Source organism: Lissotriton helveticus, chromosome 3_1 (genome assembly GCF_964261635.1).
Source record: "Lissotriton helveticus chromosome 3_1, aLisHel1.1, whole genome shotgun sequence".
NCBI lineage: Eukaryota > Metazoa > Chordata > Amphibia > Caudata > Salamandridae > Lissotriton > Lissotriton helveticus.
In genome coordinates this window covers 1,184,547,097-1,184,565,936 of record NC_136061.1, presented here as the reverse complement: position 1 = coordinate 1,184,565,936, position 18,840 = coordinate 1,184,547,097, and the positions used below count along the sequence as shown (strand labels likewise).

General features: G+C 46.1%; 1 protein-coding gene across 1 annotated transcript in view; it reads right to left on the bottom strand.

Moving 5' to 3' along the window:
* LOC144824222 (uncharacterized) overlaps positions 1 to 18,840 on the bottom strand; it is a 652,050-nt gene that overhangs the window by 264,212 nt on the left and 368,998 nt on the right. The window contains exon 18 of the mRNA XM_078683370.1: positions 13,596 to 13,721. Within this exon, the coding sequence (XP_078539496.1) occupies positions 13,596 to 13,721 (126 nt within the window). The remainder of the gene's footprint in view (positions 1 to 13,595; positions 13,722 to 18,840) is intronic.

Below are 18,840 nucleotides of genomic sequence, written 5' to 3'. Positions count from 1 at the left end.
GCCATTGGTAAGAAGAATTTAATTTAAGGCCCTGACCCTGGCCTACCGCGCGTCGCAGGGAAAGTGCCCAAATTATCTTAAACTAAGATTCCCCCGATATAAGCAGGCTCGGTCCCTGCGCTCTAATACTCAGAATTTGCTCCATGTTTCACGCTTCTCGATGGCTCGGCTTGGGGGTAGAGCGTTTTCGGCCAGAACAGCCAAATTGTGGAATGCCTTACCACTGTCTCTTCGTAATGCGAACACAGAGTCCTGCTTTAGGAAACAGCTAAAGACGCGGCTTTTTAATCAATCATTTTTTAGCCCCCGTACTCTTTTTAACTACTCGCATGTCGCTCCTGCTCACTTAGTGCCGGGACACCTCCTGGTGAGGTAACTGTTTGCGCTCTATAAAACTTCAGTATTATTATTATTATTATTATTATTATTATTATTATTATTATTACCTACCCCTAGGATTGGAAACACCCTCCCATGCAGGGAGCAGCGTCTCCTCTCGCAACCTCTCTCCAGAGGAGATGGTGGAATGGAAGGCAAAGAGGGAGTACAGGCTAGGGATAGCCAAGCTCAGGATGGTGGAAAAGAGACTAGGCATGCAGAAAAAGAAACTGACTATGAAGTAGAGAATTACAATGGAGCATGCGGCTTATGAGAGGAGCCTTAAGGAATTGGACATCAATGCCAAACAAGCAGAGTCCAGCATTGATGGTAGCAGCATTTCTTCAGTGCCCTATGGAGACAAAAGGGTCCATATTCCTAAAAGTCTTGTGTCTGTCTGTTGTGGGAGATGTTATTGACAACTGGTCAGAGGCTTATGCGATTGCCTTACAGCTGCACACGATCCCTAAGGAGGATTGGGGGCTAGTCTGTGGAGGCATATCCCTAGTAAAGGGAGAGGCAACACACTGGTCCTAGAGAAGAAGGACAGGATGAGGTACCCCCCACCCCCAGGAAGGAAGCCCTTGTCAGGAAGTATGGTCTGACCCCTGAGAAGAACAGACAAACAGACGTTTAGGGACAATCAGACAAACAGACGTTTAGGGACAATCAGAAGCAGGTCTAAAAGACGTGGGTGGATTGTGTGGGTTCCTTTTGAAAGGCACTGGATGTTGGGTGAAAGGCAGGGAAGTTAAGGATTATCAGGGGCTGTACAATTTGACTGCAAAGGAGCATATGTTCAGTCTTTGTTTTGCAGATCTGCTCCAACACCTGATTGACAATAAGTTCTTTGACCACAGGGAGCTTGCTAAGGAGGAGGACCTCTAGGTCAGTGCCATGGTCCATAAGAAGGTATCTGGGGGTTACCACAAGGGAGGGCATGGTACCCATCATATGAAAAAGGGGGGAGAGAAACATAAACACAAGGAGTATTCTAAGGGGCCCCAAACTAGTTCCATGGGTCAGGACTCCTATCCCCTAACTAAGATAAAGAAGAGATTGCTCTTTGAGAGTAAGTCTTCAGGGAAGGCATCCCCAAGTGCTATGAGTGCCAAAAGGAAGGGCACTTCAAGGGGGATGTCAAGTGTTCCAAGTGGGCACAGCCACTCACCGGTGGAAAGCCTGTGTTGGGAAGGAAATTGCCCCAGTTAGTGCTGGAGGGCAGAGCAGAGGTTACCCTAGTGTCCCTGAGTGATAGAGAGATGGTGCATAGAACTCACATACCTTGTAACACTAGGAAATGCAGGCAGTGGGTCACCATCAAGGGCAAAGGGTAGAGGCTCTGAGAGACACTGAAGCCAGCATGACAACTGTCAGATATCATGAGGTGACCTCTGAGCAGGTAGTCCCTAATGCATTTCATCAAGTGATTGAGGCTGACTACCATGAGAGTCACAACCCAGTGACTCTGGTTCCCTTGAGTTGGAGGGGATCTCAGGTTCCTTCAGTCAATCAATCAATTAGTGGTTGAATAGCGTGGCCTATCACCGGGGGCGGGGGGATATCCAGGTATTGAGGTAAGAGAAACCTAAGCAAAGAGCTAGGTCTTGAGTTCCTTCCTGAAGTTGGCAAGTGAAGGGGAGGTTCAGAGGTGAGATGGAAGGTCATTCCAGAACTTGGCAGCTAGGTAGCAGAAGGAGCAACGTCCGCTGCAGCTCCGTCGGATGCAGGGGACATGTGCAAGTATGAGGGAGGTGTATTGGAGTTGCCCGGTTGGCTGGTGGAAGGTCAGGCAGTTGTTGAGGTAGGAGGGTCCAGCGTTGTGAAGGGCCTTGTAGGCAAGGGTAAGTGGCTTGAACTGGCATGTCTTCTGGATGGGGAGCCAGTGGGGATTTCTGAGGTGGGGGTGATGCTGGTCCATTTGGGCAGGTTGAGGATGAGTTTGGATGCAGTGTTCTGTATGGTCTGTAGCTGTTTGAGGAGATTGGAGGTGTTTCCGGAGTAGAGTGCATTGCAGCAGTCTAATGGGCTTGTAATGAGGGCTTGGGTCACTGTTTTCCTGGTGCTGATGGGGATCCACCTGAACATTTTCCTAAACATGCAACGTGTGTGGAAGCAGGAGGAGGCCACTGCATTGACCTGGCGCTTCATGGAGAGATCGCTGTTCACGATGATGCCGAGGTTGTGGATGTGGTTGGTGGGTGTGGGAGAGGGCCCGAGTGCATTGGGCCACCATGTATCATCTCAAGGGGAGGTGTTTCTTCCAAATATGAGCACCTCCGTATTGTCTGTGTTCAGGTTCAGGCAGTTGAATCTCATCCAGTTGGTCATGGCGTTCTGGAAGTTGACTCTGGCGGTGGTGGTGTCTTCCCTGAGAGGATGAGTTGGGTGTTGTCAATGTATGAGATGATTATGATTCCATGGGTGCAGATGATGTCAGCTAATGGAGTCATGTGGATGTTGAAGAGGGTGGGGTGGAGGGAGGATCCTTAGGGCATTCCACAGATGATACTCTTGGGTTTGGAGGTGAAGGGCAGTAGTTGGATTTTCTATGTGCCTCCTATGAGGTAGGAGGTGATCAATTGATGGTGTTTCCTATGATGCCAATGTGGTAGAGTCTGGGGATGAGGGTGTGGTGGGTGACAGTGCTAATTACTACTCAATGGTCAAAGAGGATCAGGGCTGCTGCCTTACCATGGTCAAGGATGGATCTGATTTTGTCGGTCACGGCCATCAAGGTGGTCTTGGTGCTGTGGTTGGAGAGGAAGCCGGACTGGGAGGCATTCATGAGGTTGTTTTCTTCCAGGCAATCTGTGCGCAGGTGATTGATGGCTTTCTCCAAGGGGAGCAGCGAGATGGGACAGTAGGTCTTCAGTTCGCTTGGGTTTGTGGCAGGTGTCTTCAGTAGGGGTTTAACTAACCTCTGCGTGTTTCCAGGCCTCAGGAAGAGTGGCGGTGGTGATGGATATGTTGAGGATGCTGGTGAGTGTGCTGCTGATTTCCTTCTGTCCTACGTTGAAGGCGTGTGGGCGCAGGGGTCGGTGTGTTCTCCAGGTTGAACGGAGGTCATAATCACTGGTGATTAGCGTGATGAGTGGTGTCCATTCAGAAAGGTGGATGTGGGAGTTGTCAGTGTGTGTCAGACGGAGGCTGAGGTCGGCTAGCTGTGGGTCGGAGTTGCTGTAGATATCTGCTTTCTTGTTGTGGAAGTGTTCCTCTAGGGAGATGCAGAGGGCTTGGGAGGGGTGGATCGTGGTCTCGGTGGCAGACAGGCAGGCACATTTTCTGATGACGCTGAAGAGTTCTTTTGTGGGATTTGCACTTGCCCATGCCTGTGGATTGTCTGCTTTGCAATGACCTGGAGCACACCATCTGGAACGAGGTGGAGCTCAGGTCCCACTGAGACATGTTATATTTACCTGCATGGGTGTGCCTGACCACATGGTCCATGATCACCCGAGGGGTAGTCAGGAGGACCTGGAGCCAGGAAGAATGGCCCAGGTGCCTACCACAAAGATGAAGGGCAGAGGAACTGAGAAACCTGCTCCTGAAACTCCCACAGTCTGGAAGGAGGCTGAACCTGAGAGGGATGTCTTTGAGCCTGCAGGGGAGGATGTTGCCACCCTGGGGAACTTACCTGAGCTGGCCAACTGGCAGCAGGAAAGGGGTCCCATCAGTGCAGAGGCAATGTCCTACCCTTGTGGGCCTACGACACCGGGCCGGCACTTCTGGTGATGACCCAATGTACTGGCATAATGGTCTCCTGTGTAGTGAGTGAGCCTAAATGTTCCTGAGCCTGGTGCAGCCCTGTGTTGGTGGTCTGGTCTCCCAGTACTACAGGGCCTTCCTACTGGAGATGGCTCATGATATGCTTCTGACATGTCATTTGGGGCAGAACATGACCTTAAGACAGGCTTGTCAACCACTTTTATTGGCCTCAAATGAGGAGGGCATCAGACACATTCTGCAGGTCCTGCCCTACCTGCCAGGCCAGTGGCAAGTCAGGAGGGAAGCGCAAGGCTCTCCTGCAACCTATACCTGTCATTGGCACCTCCTTTGATCGGGTCACGGGACCCCAAGAAAGCCATGGGCAACAGGTTAATCCTGGTCTTGGAGGACCATGCAGCCAGTACTCAGAAGCTATCCCTCTGAGAACAGTGACTGCGCCTGCAGTGGCCAGAGCACTAATGGCGATCTTTGCCTATGTGTGATTCCCCATGGATGTGGTGTCAGACCGTGTACCAACTTGATGCCAGGGTACATGAAGGCCAGGTGGAAGGAGTGCGGGTTAATCTACATATTCTCCGCCGCTTACTACCTTCAAATTAATGGTCTAGTTAAAAGGTTCAAAGGGACCCTAAAATGCATGATAATAAGCCTGTCTGATCCCATGAGGCGGAAGTTGGATTTCGTCCTGCCCTGTCTTTTATTTGCCTACAGGAAGTTACCACAAATGGGGGTTTACTTCAGCCCCTTTGAACTTCTGTAACAGAACCCTGTGAGAGAACCTCTCAGTCTGGTGAAGGAGGGCTGTGAGCAAGCTCCCAGGAAGCCACTCCAGAATGTGGTCAGCTATATGCTGGCACTCCGTAACCAGATAAAGAGATTCTGAAATCAAGTGCAGGGAAATTTAGAAGCCAGCCAGTAGGACATGAAACGACACAATCACCAAAATGCCACTCGCGCCAAAAAGTGTTAAAAAGAGTTAACCATGCTCCTGGTCATGGATCATAGGATAGAAGAGGAGAGTGAACCTGTATGATGATGATAATCTTTATTTAGATATGACACAGATATCTTTAAAAGAAAATTGCAAAATTCACATTGTATAAAAACTGTTAAAATAAAAAGAAAACAAGGTGATCAATTAGACGATCGTAATAAAAATAGAGATCTTCCACATCCTGGACCTCCTAATTCCATAACATTTTAAAAGAAAGAAGAAGAATTTTTTTTTTAAACGTAATGTACAAAACTATTCACCCCATTTTTGTTACACTGACAGTCAGTGGTATCGTACATGTAAAAGACAAACCAGTGTTCTTAGAGGTACCACTCGATGTGTTGGCCAGTCAAGTAAAAAAAAAAACATGATGTTCTTTTCATTTCATCTTCCCTTTTTTTTTCTTTTGGGGATGTGGAGGAAATATATTAGATGATTTAAACAATAAATTAAGGGGGAAGCATTAGCAGGACCACTTTTGCATAAAATTACGATATGCTTGCTGAATAAAAATTATCAATCCTATGTTTAAATCTGTATTTTCGGGGTTCAGAGCCACGATGATAGCTTGCCTAAAGGTCCGAACACCCAGCCTGTTCCATTCAGCTTTGAGTTTGCACCTGCGTTTGGAATTAAGGGCTGGGCAAAGGCAGACCACGTGCAACAGAGTTTCAGCTGTCTTGCCACACCCTCTACAGGTTAGTTTTTCCACCGTATGTCGCCAGGGGGGCAGATCTTGCAAAAATCGCCAGTCACCCATTCTAATAGCCATAAGGCTGCATTTTAAATACAGTGAGCATATGCAAGACAGGTAAGTGGCGGGGGCTAACCGTCTGTAAGAATTTACAAGAGCCCAAGCATGACTGCGTTTGGAAAAGAGTGAACTCATTCTCACACATTTTTTAATACCGGTTTTGAATGCTGTCTGGCTGGGGTTAAGGGCCCATAAGTCACTCGCCGACATTTGATGAATATAGTCCTTAAAAAGGTGACCAAACGCACCTCCTGGATTTTTCTGGGTGATTTCTAGCCAGACTAAGGATTCTAGCGTGCCTAGGTCCGCTTGTCTCAGTTTATGACGGAGGTTTAAGTATGCGCTGATGTTAGAGGCCTCATAATTTAATAACCCTAGCTCTAATCTTATCTGTGCTGCAGATGCGGAATTTGGCAGATGGAGGACCTTTTTATAGATTTTATTCGTATGTTGATTTAAGACAGTGTTCAGTTTGCCCCTAAATATCTCTATGCCGTATGATAGGGTAGGGCCAATTTTTGCTCTCAGGACTTCCAGAAGTGGCGAGAGAGTTGGGCCAGAGAGATTTTTCGTGAGCTTGGCTAGTGACACCCCAAGGGTCATAGCTTTAACTGCGATCTCGTTGCGCTGTTTAATGAGATTACCCCTAGAGTCCAGGTGAACACCTAGATATTTGTACGAGTGACCTGTAAAAAGGCTTGTGTTGTTATATGACCACCCACCACCGACATGCGGTTTCCTTCCAAAGGAGACAACTTGGGTTTTCTTTAAATTAACCTCTAGTTGGTTCGTGATCATGTAACTTAGTAGTTTATCAAGGAGCCTTTGCAGCCCGACCCTAGTGAGGCTAAAAAGAACCAGGTCGTCGGCATATAAAAGGTTACTTAGTGCCGTGCCTCCCACCTTTGGGGGGTGACTATTTGTTTCATCCAGTGTCGTCGACAAATCCGCTATAAACAGGTTAAAAAGGAGGGGGACCAGCACGCATCCCTGCTTCACACCTCTAGTTGTCATGATTTTCCGCGAGAGATGCGTGCCGGACCCCAACTTCACCCGGACCCAGGTACAAAAGTGAAGTTGAATGATTGCCTCCAGTAGTTTATCAGGGATCCCCTATTTTCTTAGCTTTACCCATAAAGCCGCCCTTGGGACCCTGTCAAACGCGGCTTTGAAGTCGACAAAGCAGCAAAGCACTGACCTAGATGTTGAGAGTGCTTTGTCGACAATAGTTGACAATGCTAATAGGTTGGTCCTAGTCCCGGAGTTGGCAATAAAACCTGTTTGGTTCATCGGTATCAGTTTGTGTTCCTTTGCTCATAGCCTCAACTCCTCCAAGAGGAGACCTGCATAATGCTTAGCCTCAATGTCCAAAAGAGCATTGAGTCTATAATTGTTGGGGGAGGCGCGGGATCCTGATTTATAGATTGGGTGGATTATTGCACCCCGCCATGAGTCCGGGATTGTTGCAGTTCTTAAAGCATAATTAAAAAGATTTGTTAGCGGCCCTGACCAGAGAGCTATGTCAGATTTAAACAGGCTCTGTGGCAAGCCATTTGGGCCCGGTGCTCCGTCTGATCTTGCTTTTGACACAGCTGAGGCAACCCTTTCTTGCGGCATCTGAAGATCCTCGCTGACGGAGTGTAAACACTCAGTGGATATGCTCCGCATGTTACTAAAATCAGTCTCAATCTCTCTTGGGGGGCTGCTTCCTGTAGCTCCTGAGTATTCTGGTGACCTAAAGTGGTCAGTGAGGAAAGTTGCCCAGTCTCATTCTTGGATGTTTGCCGATCCGAAGCTCGATGTGCTCGGGTTGGAGTGGTTAATTAGGGCCCAGAATTTTCTTGAATTTCGGCTCTTACTCTCCCACACTAATTTACACCAGAATTGATTTTAGTGCATCTGTTTGTCTTTGGTAATCACCAGCCTGAATGACTTTTCGGCTGCTTGATAAATTTTTAGGAGCTCACTATTCCCCGGAGATTTTGCAAGTAGCCGCAGGGCATTGTTTCTGGCTTTCTTAAGTGACTTTGACTGTTTTGAAAGTATGAACTGGCGAGGCGGGATTGTCCTTTGGGCCTGCTGTTTTGCTGGGAAAAGATTGATCAGGTGTGAGCAAAGCATCGTCCATGCCGCAATCGGGAGGCGTCCTGATCGATTCCACCTGTTATAAGGTCCATGCTTACATGTAGAATATTCGGACTAATGTCCTCACTCCATCTGAGGCGCTTTAGATTTTCAGTGTATATTCCCCTGCAGGTTGGAGGTGCAGTTTTGTGGTTCACTGGGTTTGTGTTGAGGGATATGACCTGGGGCCGATGGTCACTTTCGGTTCGTGGGTGGATACCAAAACTGACCAGACAGTGGAGCAAGGCTGAGTTGCAGATGGTGTAATCCAAATAGGATTGTTTATTGCACATTTGTCCAGGACCAGTTTGGAGGGGTATCGCCCAACGACCTTCCATTCATTACCAGATAGCCTGCACTATAAAATCGCATCACACAGAGTTCACCCAGACCGCAGTAGGCTTGGTTGGGCGGTTTGGTTTGTATCGCGGCCTCAGTCAAAGAAAATAAGAAAGGGCCTTCAGTTTCTGCTGGTTTTCCTTGGAATAGGTTGGTATTGAAATCCCCCGTGACAATACAATCTGAATTGGGTTGTTCTGCGGCTAGGTCACTCATAATTTCCGTTAGACGTACCAGGTGATCTTTTTTTGTACGTGTGCTTGGGTTGATGTGCACGTTTAGGAGAAAAAGTGAAAGTTGTTTCCGCCATGAATTGATTTTGACCCCAAGTAGCCAGTCTTCATCAAGATTTAATCGTGTGATTGAGCCTTTTAAATTGTTTGATATGTACATTGACAGGCCACCTTTAGAGTGACCTTAATGGCTGACCCTGAGTGCTGGTTTCCATAATTCAATAAAGCCAATGACAGGGCAGCCTTGTGTGGCCCAAGTTTCCTGCAGGGCTATTACTGCATGCTCACATATAAAGGAATAGGTGTCTGGATTCCTAAGTTTCTGCTGAAGGCCGCTGATGTTCCAAGAACACATTAAAAAGGTGGAATCTGCTTGTGGATTAAGCACAGTTGCTGCTGAGGCTACTTGAGGGCTTATCTTTGCCAGTGATTTGCAGTTTTGGTCCGCAAACTCTACTCCATGTGGTCATTCTGATCTTTTAGTTGACAGGATAGCTGGGAGCCAACCCCAGCCTTGACTTATGTCGGGATTAGAGACCACTATTGGAGAGATTATATTCTGTTCTTCAGATCCTGACGCGTTTTTTTAAAATTGAGTACGGTCTAGTGTAGGGCACAGGTCTGAAGTTTCCGGCTTTTGTGGGTGGTGTTGGCTGGTTTAGTAATGCTGTGGGTTAGCCTGGGGTGGAATATGGATAAACTCGGATGCCCCAATCCCACAGAGTAGCCTTGTGAACCTCTCCCGGACCTCCTTTCTTCCATGACCCTAGAAAAACAGAGAGAGAGATTGCCACCAGTTGTTGGGGCAGTTTGCCTCATTCTTCTCCCTTACCCCAGGGCTCACTGCATGGAGTACCCATGAGATTGACCCTGGGGATAGCAAGCCTGTGAAGAGTAAAATCTACAGGCTGTCTAATAAGATGAGAGACAGCATTAAGGAGGAGGTCTCCAAGATGCTGGAGTTAGGTATTACTGAGCCCTCAAACAGCCCTTGGTTTAGCCCAGTGGTGTTGGTCCCCAAGACTGTCCCTCCAGGTGTCATTCCAGAATTTAGGTTCTGTATGGATTACTGTGCGCTCAAAGCATTCACCAAGACAGATGCACACCCCATCTCCAGAGCTGATGAGCTCATAGATTAGCTAGGAGCTGCCAAGTCCCTCAGCACTTTTGATTTAACGTTTGGGTCAGGGGTGGCTCCTCCGTTAAGGTGGAGGGTTGTCACCCCACTTGTCAAATTGCCCTCCTGGCCCCAGATATGGAAAAATAAAATGGTAATAAACTTAATTTATTACCATTTTATTTTTATGAACGCTGCCCTGAGCCAAGTATCGGGACGGAGGGAGCTTTCTGGTTTCTGCTCTTGCAGCAGAAAGCAGTGATAGGCAGAGCATTTAGATTTAAACTGCGCAAGTCTTTTTGGTCAGTCATCTTGTGATGGTTAAAAAAACCTGCGCAGTTTGAGCCTGACAGCATAGGGCTTCAGTGCCTTCGGGAGCGGCAAGAGAGGCTGCTACCTCCAATCCTGGCACAGCTTTTATGTTGCATGAAAGCAGTGCCAGGAATGGTGACAGCAGCTTCCTGGTCTCACACTGGAGCCTGCCTTCCTGCCTGGACAAGGGCAATGAGGACATTGAGCTAGGATCAAAGGTAAGTATATTTTTTATTTATTTATTAATAGCTTTTATTGTTTTCCCTCCTTCCCCACTACCCTCCTTACAAGCCAGCTGCCACTGGTATGGGTACTGGCAGATTGCCTTGACTGAGGGGGGCAAAGAGAGGTCTATTACCTCTACCCCAGAAGGGCACTTTCAGTTCTGGGTAATGCCCTTTGGGTTGAAGAATGCCCATGCCACCTTCCAGAGGTTGGTCAACCAGGTCCTGGGTGGGTTGGAGAACTGCAATACGGTCTACTTGGGCAAAATTACAGCCAAGCTAGCAGGGGGTTGAGCACAGATTAATTTGAGGTTTCCTTGTGCCTTACCCTGACTAGGAATTGTTGTTGCTGCTTGACCAAGGCTCACTCCACAGTTAAGAGTAATCCAATTTCTAACAAAGTTCTTATAAGTATATTATACATATAGTTTTAGTAAAACCAAAGGGTCTTGACTAATGCCAATCCCAAAAACAGTGGATCAAGCCAATAAAAGAACTGTCTTAATCTATTTTAATTTGGGGTTACTTGTGTTACCGTTTGCACGGTGGACACCAGGGAGTTTGAGATTTCGTCTCTCTTTTCTAAAAGTGTAATTAATGTTTACTTCAATTTTGTTGGGCCTCACTAGGGCTTGCATTCGCATAAACAAGTCAAATAAATGTAATGTGTTACAGACAGGAGGGGCGGGGACAAAATACATTTTGCCCAGTGACCACAAAATCCTGAATATGTCACTGATGTAAATAGGATACCATCCAATGCACATCATGTTATATGTACTGAAAGCAAAAACAGTATTAGAGTAGCCTGGAGGTGGACCAAATTAAACGGCTGAAGTTTGCGCTCCTGTACCACATAGCAGGACGTGCATCACTTTGGTTGAAAAGCAGATCAGGATTGAAAGCCACGCATTGCCAATCACAAGGTTAAAATGACAAAGGGTCTGCCAGTGTGTTCAGAGCTCTGATGTTCAGCAGTTTTCTGAAAAGCTCAAGATTTTTGGTATGACCACTCAACAGTGGACAATGTATCAATGCTCTAAACAATACAAATGCAAGCCTGTAGGCAGAGGGTGGACAGTCGGTCCATTAGATATGCCAATTGGTGTTACTATGGGGGTCTTTTACTTTTGCCCGCCAATATGTGAATCGGGATCTTGGTCTGATTCAGGGGCATCATGAACCCCCCTCTTTGGAGTTCTTGATGGGACTCTTCTATTTTCAGTACGGCAGAAAAAGGCTCTAATTAATTTGAAAGGGTGGATGGTTGGTTGTTTGAGTGAGTGAAAGACAGATAGGTAGGTGTGTGAGTGAAAGGGTGGATGGGTGAGCGGATGCATGGCTGGATGAAAGAGTGTAAGGAGTGAAAATGAATGGATGAGAGAAAGGAGAGCAGATAGATAAATGAAAGAAGTGATACATGAATGGGACGGGGATGGCTGAAAGGTTGAATAGATGGATGAGTGAAAGGGCGGATGGATGATGATAAAGGATGGATGAATCAGTGAAAGGGTGGATGGATGGGTGGAGTGAAAGGGGGGATAGATAGACTGACTCAAGGGCACATAGGTGGATGAGCAGATGGATGGATCGGTGAAAGGATGGTTGCTTGGACGTCCTGAACAGCCAACTTTAGAAGCTACAGCAGGTTGGAGTTCTTGATGTGCCTCTTCTGTCTGCAAATTGGCAGACAAAGGGGAGTGAGTGATTGAAAGGATGGATATGTGAGTCAAAGTGTGGATGGATGGGTGAGTGAAAGGATTGTTGATAGGTAGATGGATGGCTGAATGACTTAAAGGATGGATGAGTGAAACAATGGATGGATGAGTGAAAGGGGGAGGATGGATGGATGAATTATGGACGGCCTAGTGAAAGGATGGATGGGTGAGTGAGTGAAAGGATGGGTGGCTGAGACAGAGAGAGGGTGGGTGGTTTCATGGATGGACAGATGAATGGATTGACAGGCTTGATGGATGAGTAAAAGGATGGATGGTTGAGTGAAATAATGGATGAAAGTGTGGATAGTTGAGTGAAAGGAAGTGTGGATGGAAGGGTGAAAGGATGATTGGATGGGTGAGTGGGAGAATGGATGAGTGAAAGGAAGGGTGGCTGGATGAAAGGATGGATGGTGATGAGGTAAATGGATTGAATGGATTAGTGGTTGGATGGAAGGATGAGTGAAAGAATGAATGATTGGATGGCTGATTGAAAGGATGGGCCAATGAGTAAAAGCAGGGATGGAAGAATGGACTGCAAGAATGGAAGGAGTGAAGGGGTGGATGGATGACGATGGATGGATGGATGAGTTAAAGGTTGGATGGCAGATGGATGAGTGAAAGGATGGATGGATGGGTGGATAGGCTTGGAGATGGATGAATACGTTTGAATATGGATGGGTGGATGGACGGAAAGGTGAAAGACTAAATGATAGATGAAAGACTAAATGGATGACAATATAACAGTGAAATTGTGCTTATCAGCAGGTGGATGGAAGGATGAATGGATAGATGCTTGGATGGAAGAGACAGGAGAGAGCTTCTGGGGAGGGTTGTGATGACCTGCTTTGTTTGCCTGATGTCATAACAGCTTTGCTTCAAAGTGGGGGTATTTTAATTTTATGGCTACTCCGTTGGTCTGATTGACGCTATTCTTCCCAGGACCAGACATAAGGCTGCTTAAAATCACCACTACAGTGGGCATGGGGCCGAAATTATCTCCTCTGGTAACTTCCAGTAAAGTAAGCATGGATGAACACTGCTTTTTCGCCCACAACTAGTTCTTAAGTGGATATTTAGGCAGCATTTGTAGGTCACTTACCTTCGCCCATTGTTAGAGGTGGGTACTGTCTCCTATTGACCATGCACTAAACTAAAATGAGCAGTGAGACATATATCTAATGTGTGGTACTGTTATTCTATCAAAAAGTATATGTAAAAATGATACGGACATTTACATTTTAAAATGGGTGTGGACATTTTGTAAGCACATGGGCATAGTTTGCAGAGTTTCGCTACGCAGAACTCCGCGAAGTGACAATAAAACTCTGCAAAGTTCCGCAAGTGGCAAAGTGCAGGGTGAACTGCCGTTCGTGCTGGTCTTCTGTCGCTCGGGTAGAAATTCTACCCGAGTGGCAGCTCGCGTTCGCGAACTTACTGTGCGCGAGCGAGGAAAAAACTTTGCTGCACTACGTGGAGCAGAGTTTTCTGCACTCCGGGAGCTCCGTGGAGCGCGAAGTGCAGAAAAATCTGCAAACGGAGCGGAGTTCACTGCCCAGGCCTAGCATGTTTTGGGATTTGTGTATAGATTGTGCATATTTTGAGCACAAGGATCTGGTTTATAAAACATCCACTAGAACATAACCTATTTTAAAGCCAGAAACAGGTGATAGTACCTGGTTTGCACCAGCTGCCAGGTGGGCAAGGAAGGCAGTCCTCTTTGTGTCTGGCACCAGGCAAAGCTCGAATGGTGTCAACTGGACATGGTCTGGGCGAAGCTGCTCCTTCCTCACAGAAAAATCCTGTGCAAAAAAAGCATAATTCCAAATATTGAGTAGTGTATGCTAATACAACGTAGAGGCACGTATTGACAGCCTGTGCAGAGCAAAGGTTCCTCTCCAACAGAGAATTGAGCATCCTAGCAAGATGTATGCTCATTATGCAATGTATTTGGTTTTTAACGTAACAATAAACATAGAAGCATTTATACTAATTACACCATCAAACTGTGTTTCATGTCTAAAAGGTTATAGACAAAAGTTCAACATAACAAAGACAAACAACGTTGGTAGTTGGTGGATCCGAGTCAACCAGTTGTATTAAATAATCATAATTCAGTGTCATCATGCAGGGCATTAAAAAAGCTGAAATTGTGGGACAGGGTCACAGGTCATCACTCCGACCACTTATGTTTATCTTTCCATCTGGTCATGCCATTTGTACCCGAGGAGAAGGAAGCAGGCCTTCATGTAGAGAGCGTGAGGAAAATCCCCTTTAGAGCCAACTCACCAGTGAGAGCTACCTTAGGCAGATCTATGGCGGATTACTGGCATTATTAGGAACCAAGTATCCCAAACCTAAACAATGCCCCTTTTCCAAGTCCTGATGCCCTGTGTGTTGACTGTCTCACTCCCAGCCACTACCGATTTGATCACATTAGTAATCCAGTCATCAATATTAGTAGTCAAAGTCAACTTCCAGGACATTACATTTCTATCTTGGTGATCACCAGGACTAGGCCTATGAACCAGAATTTAAAGTGTGTTTTTTAGGAGTTGGCGCAGCTAACAGACATATTTCAGGTCTAGATGGTTCTAATAGTTATTGGCATTATTTTTTCTGTCACAGCCTTATAATAAGACTATATTCCTGGATAGTCCCAAACAATGTGGTGGAAATAAGCATCATCAGGATCACATCTGGGAGATTTACTGAACACTTTAATGTACATATTCCTAAGGCGTTCAGAGTATAGGTGTGTTTGATGTGGATTATTCATGAAGAGTATCACATTGCCCGGTCCCAAGCATCAGCGAGGAACTCAGTACCCTTGTTATCTTCCTATCAAGCCCTAATTTTTGCTGCCTAATAATGTATGCTTATGCGATGAATATACATTCACGAATAAAGTTTTGAAAAAAAAAAAAAATTCAGCGCCTTGTCATCCACTCTGCTCATAGCAGGATACAATACTGTGACTCCCTTAGTGTCATTCAAAAGTGTCTGTTAGGCCTGTGATGTGGTGGTTTCACATTCTCACAACACCAAGTTCAGTGGTGGCCAAATACTAACCCTGGGCGTAGTTCGCGGAGCCGCACTCCGCGGAGCTACGCGAAGACGCAGTTGCACTCCGCGACCTTCGCGTAGCTCCGCGGACATGCGTAGTAGCTTGCTAGACCCGTTCGCGCGCCGTTTTTCATCTTCGGGAGCGCGGTGCGCGTGTTCGGGGCGCTGCCTGCATGCTCGAGATAGCTAGCGCGCTAAGTTACTCAAGAGGTTTGTCCCGCCCGCTTGCGTTCCCTTATTTCCAAAGTGCGTGATCGCGTCAAATATCGCGCGAACTTACCCCCGGCGCACGCGATAATGTTATTCAGCGCGCGAGAACTACGCTACGCACCGGATCGCGGAGTAATCGACAGCTTCGCGTTCTCCGTAGAACGCGGAGTTGCCAAAACTCCGCAAGCTCCGCGAACGGAGCGTAGTTCTTCGCCCAGGGTTACAAATAACAGTTTTCTATGTACTGCCCTTGTGGAATCTCAATTTTTTCGTCTAGGTTAGTCGCGGGTCCTCAGAGCAAACAAGCCTGGCAGGGACCACAGCCCACAGGCTCCATCACGCACTGCCACATCTTTCAGATCGCGAGGCCCCGCTGCACGGGACGTAACAGCAAATGAGCCGGGCAGGCCTCACAGCACGCCTGCTCCACTGCGCACTGCTGCATCGTTCTTCCTGCACCCGAAGGCGCATAAATTAGATCGCGAGCCCCCGCTGCGTGGGACGCACACGGGCCACACCCGGGCCAATCCTGGGCCAAGAGCATGCCCGTCCTTGGCCATTACTGACCACAGAAGGCCGGGTTTTGCCCTCCCTTTGACATTCTCGATCCAAACCTACTGGAAAGTACAGTCTTTTGACTGTTTCAATCATTGGTATGCAGGACTGCCTTAGGCTTCTAATAGGGTACTGACTGAGCTACCTCTACCACAATCGAACACGTGTGATACACCTACCATTGAGGAACAACCTCCTGGACTATATTGCCTAACTACACTACCAACCGGTTGTTGCCTGCATATACTCCCCCCACGGTCTGGTGATAGATTTGCAAAAGCGCTCTATTTCCTTCTGTTATTTCCTCCCTTTTCTACCCTTTCCAAGCAGGCGTACAGGTGGCTGTGGGCAAACTTAAGGCAAATAATATCCTGCCAGCTTCTGATAACGTCTGGTCAATTATTGACTCGTTTTTAGTGCGGGCGGTTAATGTGATCTACCAAGAGATAGATGTAGTGGAACATTCTCTCTCTACTGAGGGTGGGATTGGGTGCGGGATTACTGGGATCCCTGTAGATGGAACAGTCATACCTTCAGTAACAGAGAGCCTAATCAGGGAAATTATGACCTTAGTAATGCCGATAATTTTGCAGTTCAAAATAACAACGAGGCAACACTATCCACTAGCACAACTTCCGTTAATCCCCCCCACTCCCAAAAGGAAAAGAAAATGTAAGAAGACCACTGCCATGCCCGAAGGCTCGGGAGGATCACATACCCCTAAGATTTCAATTCCATCTTGTTCAGAAGCTGGGATATGAACACTCTTTTCTTGGGATTTACAATAATGCTCATTATTGGCGGGATCACCTCTAGAATGGAAGCCCTGCTAGCACCAATCCAAGAGAAGTCCCTGTTAGCAGAAGTTAAACAGATTAGGACCCACCACCTCACACTCTCTATGGGGCAATCCAAAGAGGTGTCTGACATAGCACTAGTACCAACTACATCTACAACTACTAACCTACAGAGGGCTGGTATAGCTTCATTTAGCATTAACACTGAGAAGCCACAGGTCATGGGTGCTATGACTGAAGCCACTCCCAGGGGTCGTGAGTGACCTCTTGCCTCTATATTCAAAATACAGCAACAGTCCAGGATACTTAATGTAAATGATGTACATCTGACACATAGAGATACCCCACAAGCTTCTATACCAGTAGAGGTATGTATTGTTAATGTAAAGATGCCCAAGTCACCTTTAATTTACCTCCAGAATATTGCCCTTGTGTGGCAGTCATAGTCAATGCTCCTCCATTACGTTCAGGCCAAAAAGAATCTTACAACTCTTTAAAAAACAGACTGGTTCACTGGCTTAATATGAATTGCCACTAACCAGTAGGGGATGCCCACCAAATCCTGTTTACAAGACGAGTGAGTTGGATTGGCCCCCTGAGAAAACATTGTACAGCGGATTACATTATAATTAAGCTTTCCTGTTTTCAGTGTCTATTCTTGGTAAATTCTGGTGAGGTTTTTTCAGTGTTTTCAAGTGATTTCAATACCTTAAAAACAAAAGTGGTTATCAGTGTTTACACATTTTTGCACCATTGAAAACAACAGAAACAGTGTTTTTCCGGTGTTTATGGAACTTTTTGCTTTCATTATTGTTTGCTTTCTGAACTGAAGCATGGTATATAAACAGTGTACGTACAGTGTAAATGAGGTCCAAAGACATTTTTACAAATGAAACTTGTCGTAGTACACCATACAATACTTCTTCAGTGAGTCTTTGGTCATGCAAGCTTGCTCTTTCCTTCCCATGTAAACTTTTATCTGTGAAAACGACCTCTCAACATTGGCACTTGAAACAGGCAATGGCCACTAGCATAGCACTCTATGCAAATACTGGTGCACCTGAAGATTGTGATTCTCTGCGACAGATTCTGAACATATGTATTGAACTGGGCGGGTATGCCCATAGAGTTATTTAAGCGGTCAAAACTGAGGCAGCACCTTTGAAACTCCAGAGAATATTTCCTTTTATGGAAGGGATCTATGACTTCTGCAGAGTTCCACAGTGAGGCTTCATTGACTTCAAATGCCATGCTTGGTGAAGGGCTATTTCTCATACATTGCTCTTCAACATTTCTTTGCTTACCAAGTGGCAAGCACTCTAACATGGAATATGTTGCAGTGCCAAAGTCACTAAAAGTGTCGCCCAGTCTACTCTCAAGGAGATGTTTCACATATACACTAATTATGCTGAACACTTGGTAGACAAGGGTGTTTTCAAACTCTAGTTTTTTATTATGTCCACTACAGCAGTTGTTCTTTCCTGTAAAAATCTAAGAATACAGTAGAGTGTACTTTCTTTCAAATCACTACCAATATGTGACCAAACATCCTCACATTTCTTGCCTTTGGCATCATCACTCGGCAAAAGATCTGTAAACGGTTGCCAATTGGATAATATAGCATTCAAGGCCTCTAGGACTGAGAACCACCACCTAAGTGGCACATTTGGAATGACTCTTTCGTTGATGCCACACAATGCACAAAATGAGAATTATTTGCGTTTTAGTTTCCGTGCATAACAAAACAGTGCACCAGAATGGACTAAAAAGTCAATAGCATTCTTTATTAACTCTGAAGATTGTAAAGATGCTTTCAGCATACCATCTAACAACTGGCAAGCATCTCTTACAGGGAAGCAATTCAGCTTAGGTATCGATTTTGACAGGTCATTACATAACTTTTTCATATACGTACCTGAATCACTGCAAATACAAACAAAATCACTCCAATCTTTGTTGAACTTGGAAAAATGTTTTGCAGCAGCATTCCAAGTGACACTGCGTTCCATGTTTTCCAAAAGTCTGGTGTCATGTTTTCACGAGTATCCCAGATACTTTGTGACTGCACTCTTTTCACATATAAATGTCACTATAGCTTTCATTGAATGTTTAAAGCTTGGGGTGTTTGGCAATTCACCCACTATCATTAGTGACTTACTAGAAAAGGGGGCTGATGTATCAAGGGTTTTTACCCATTCTCTGTGGGTAAATGTGTTGGTACATATTGTGAAAGATTCTTATGAAACACATATTTTTCCTATCAGTGAAAGGCTCAAATGTAGCCAAAAAATCA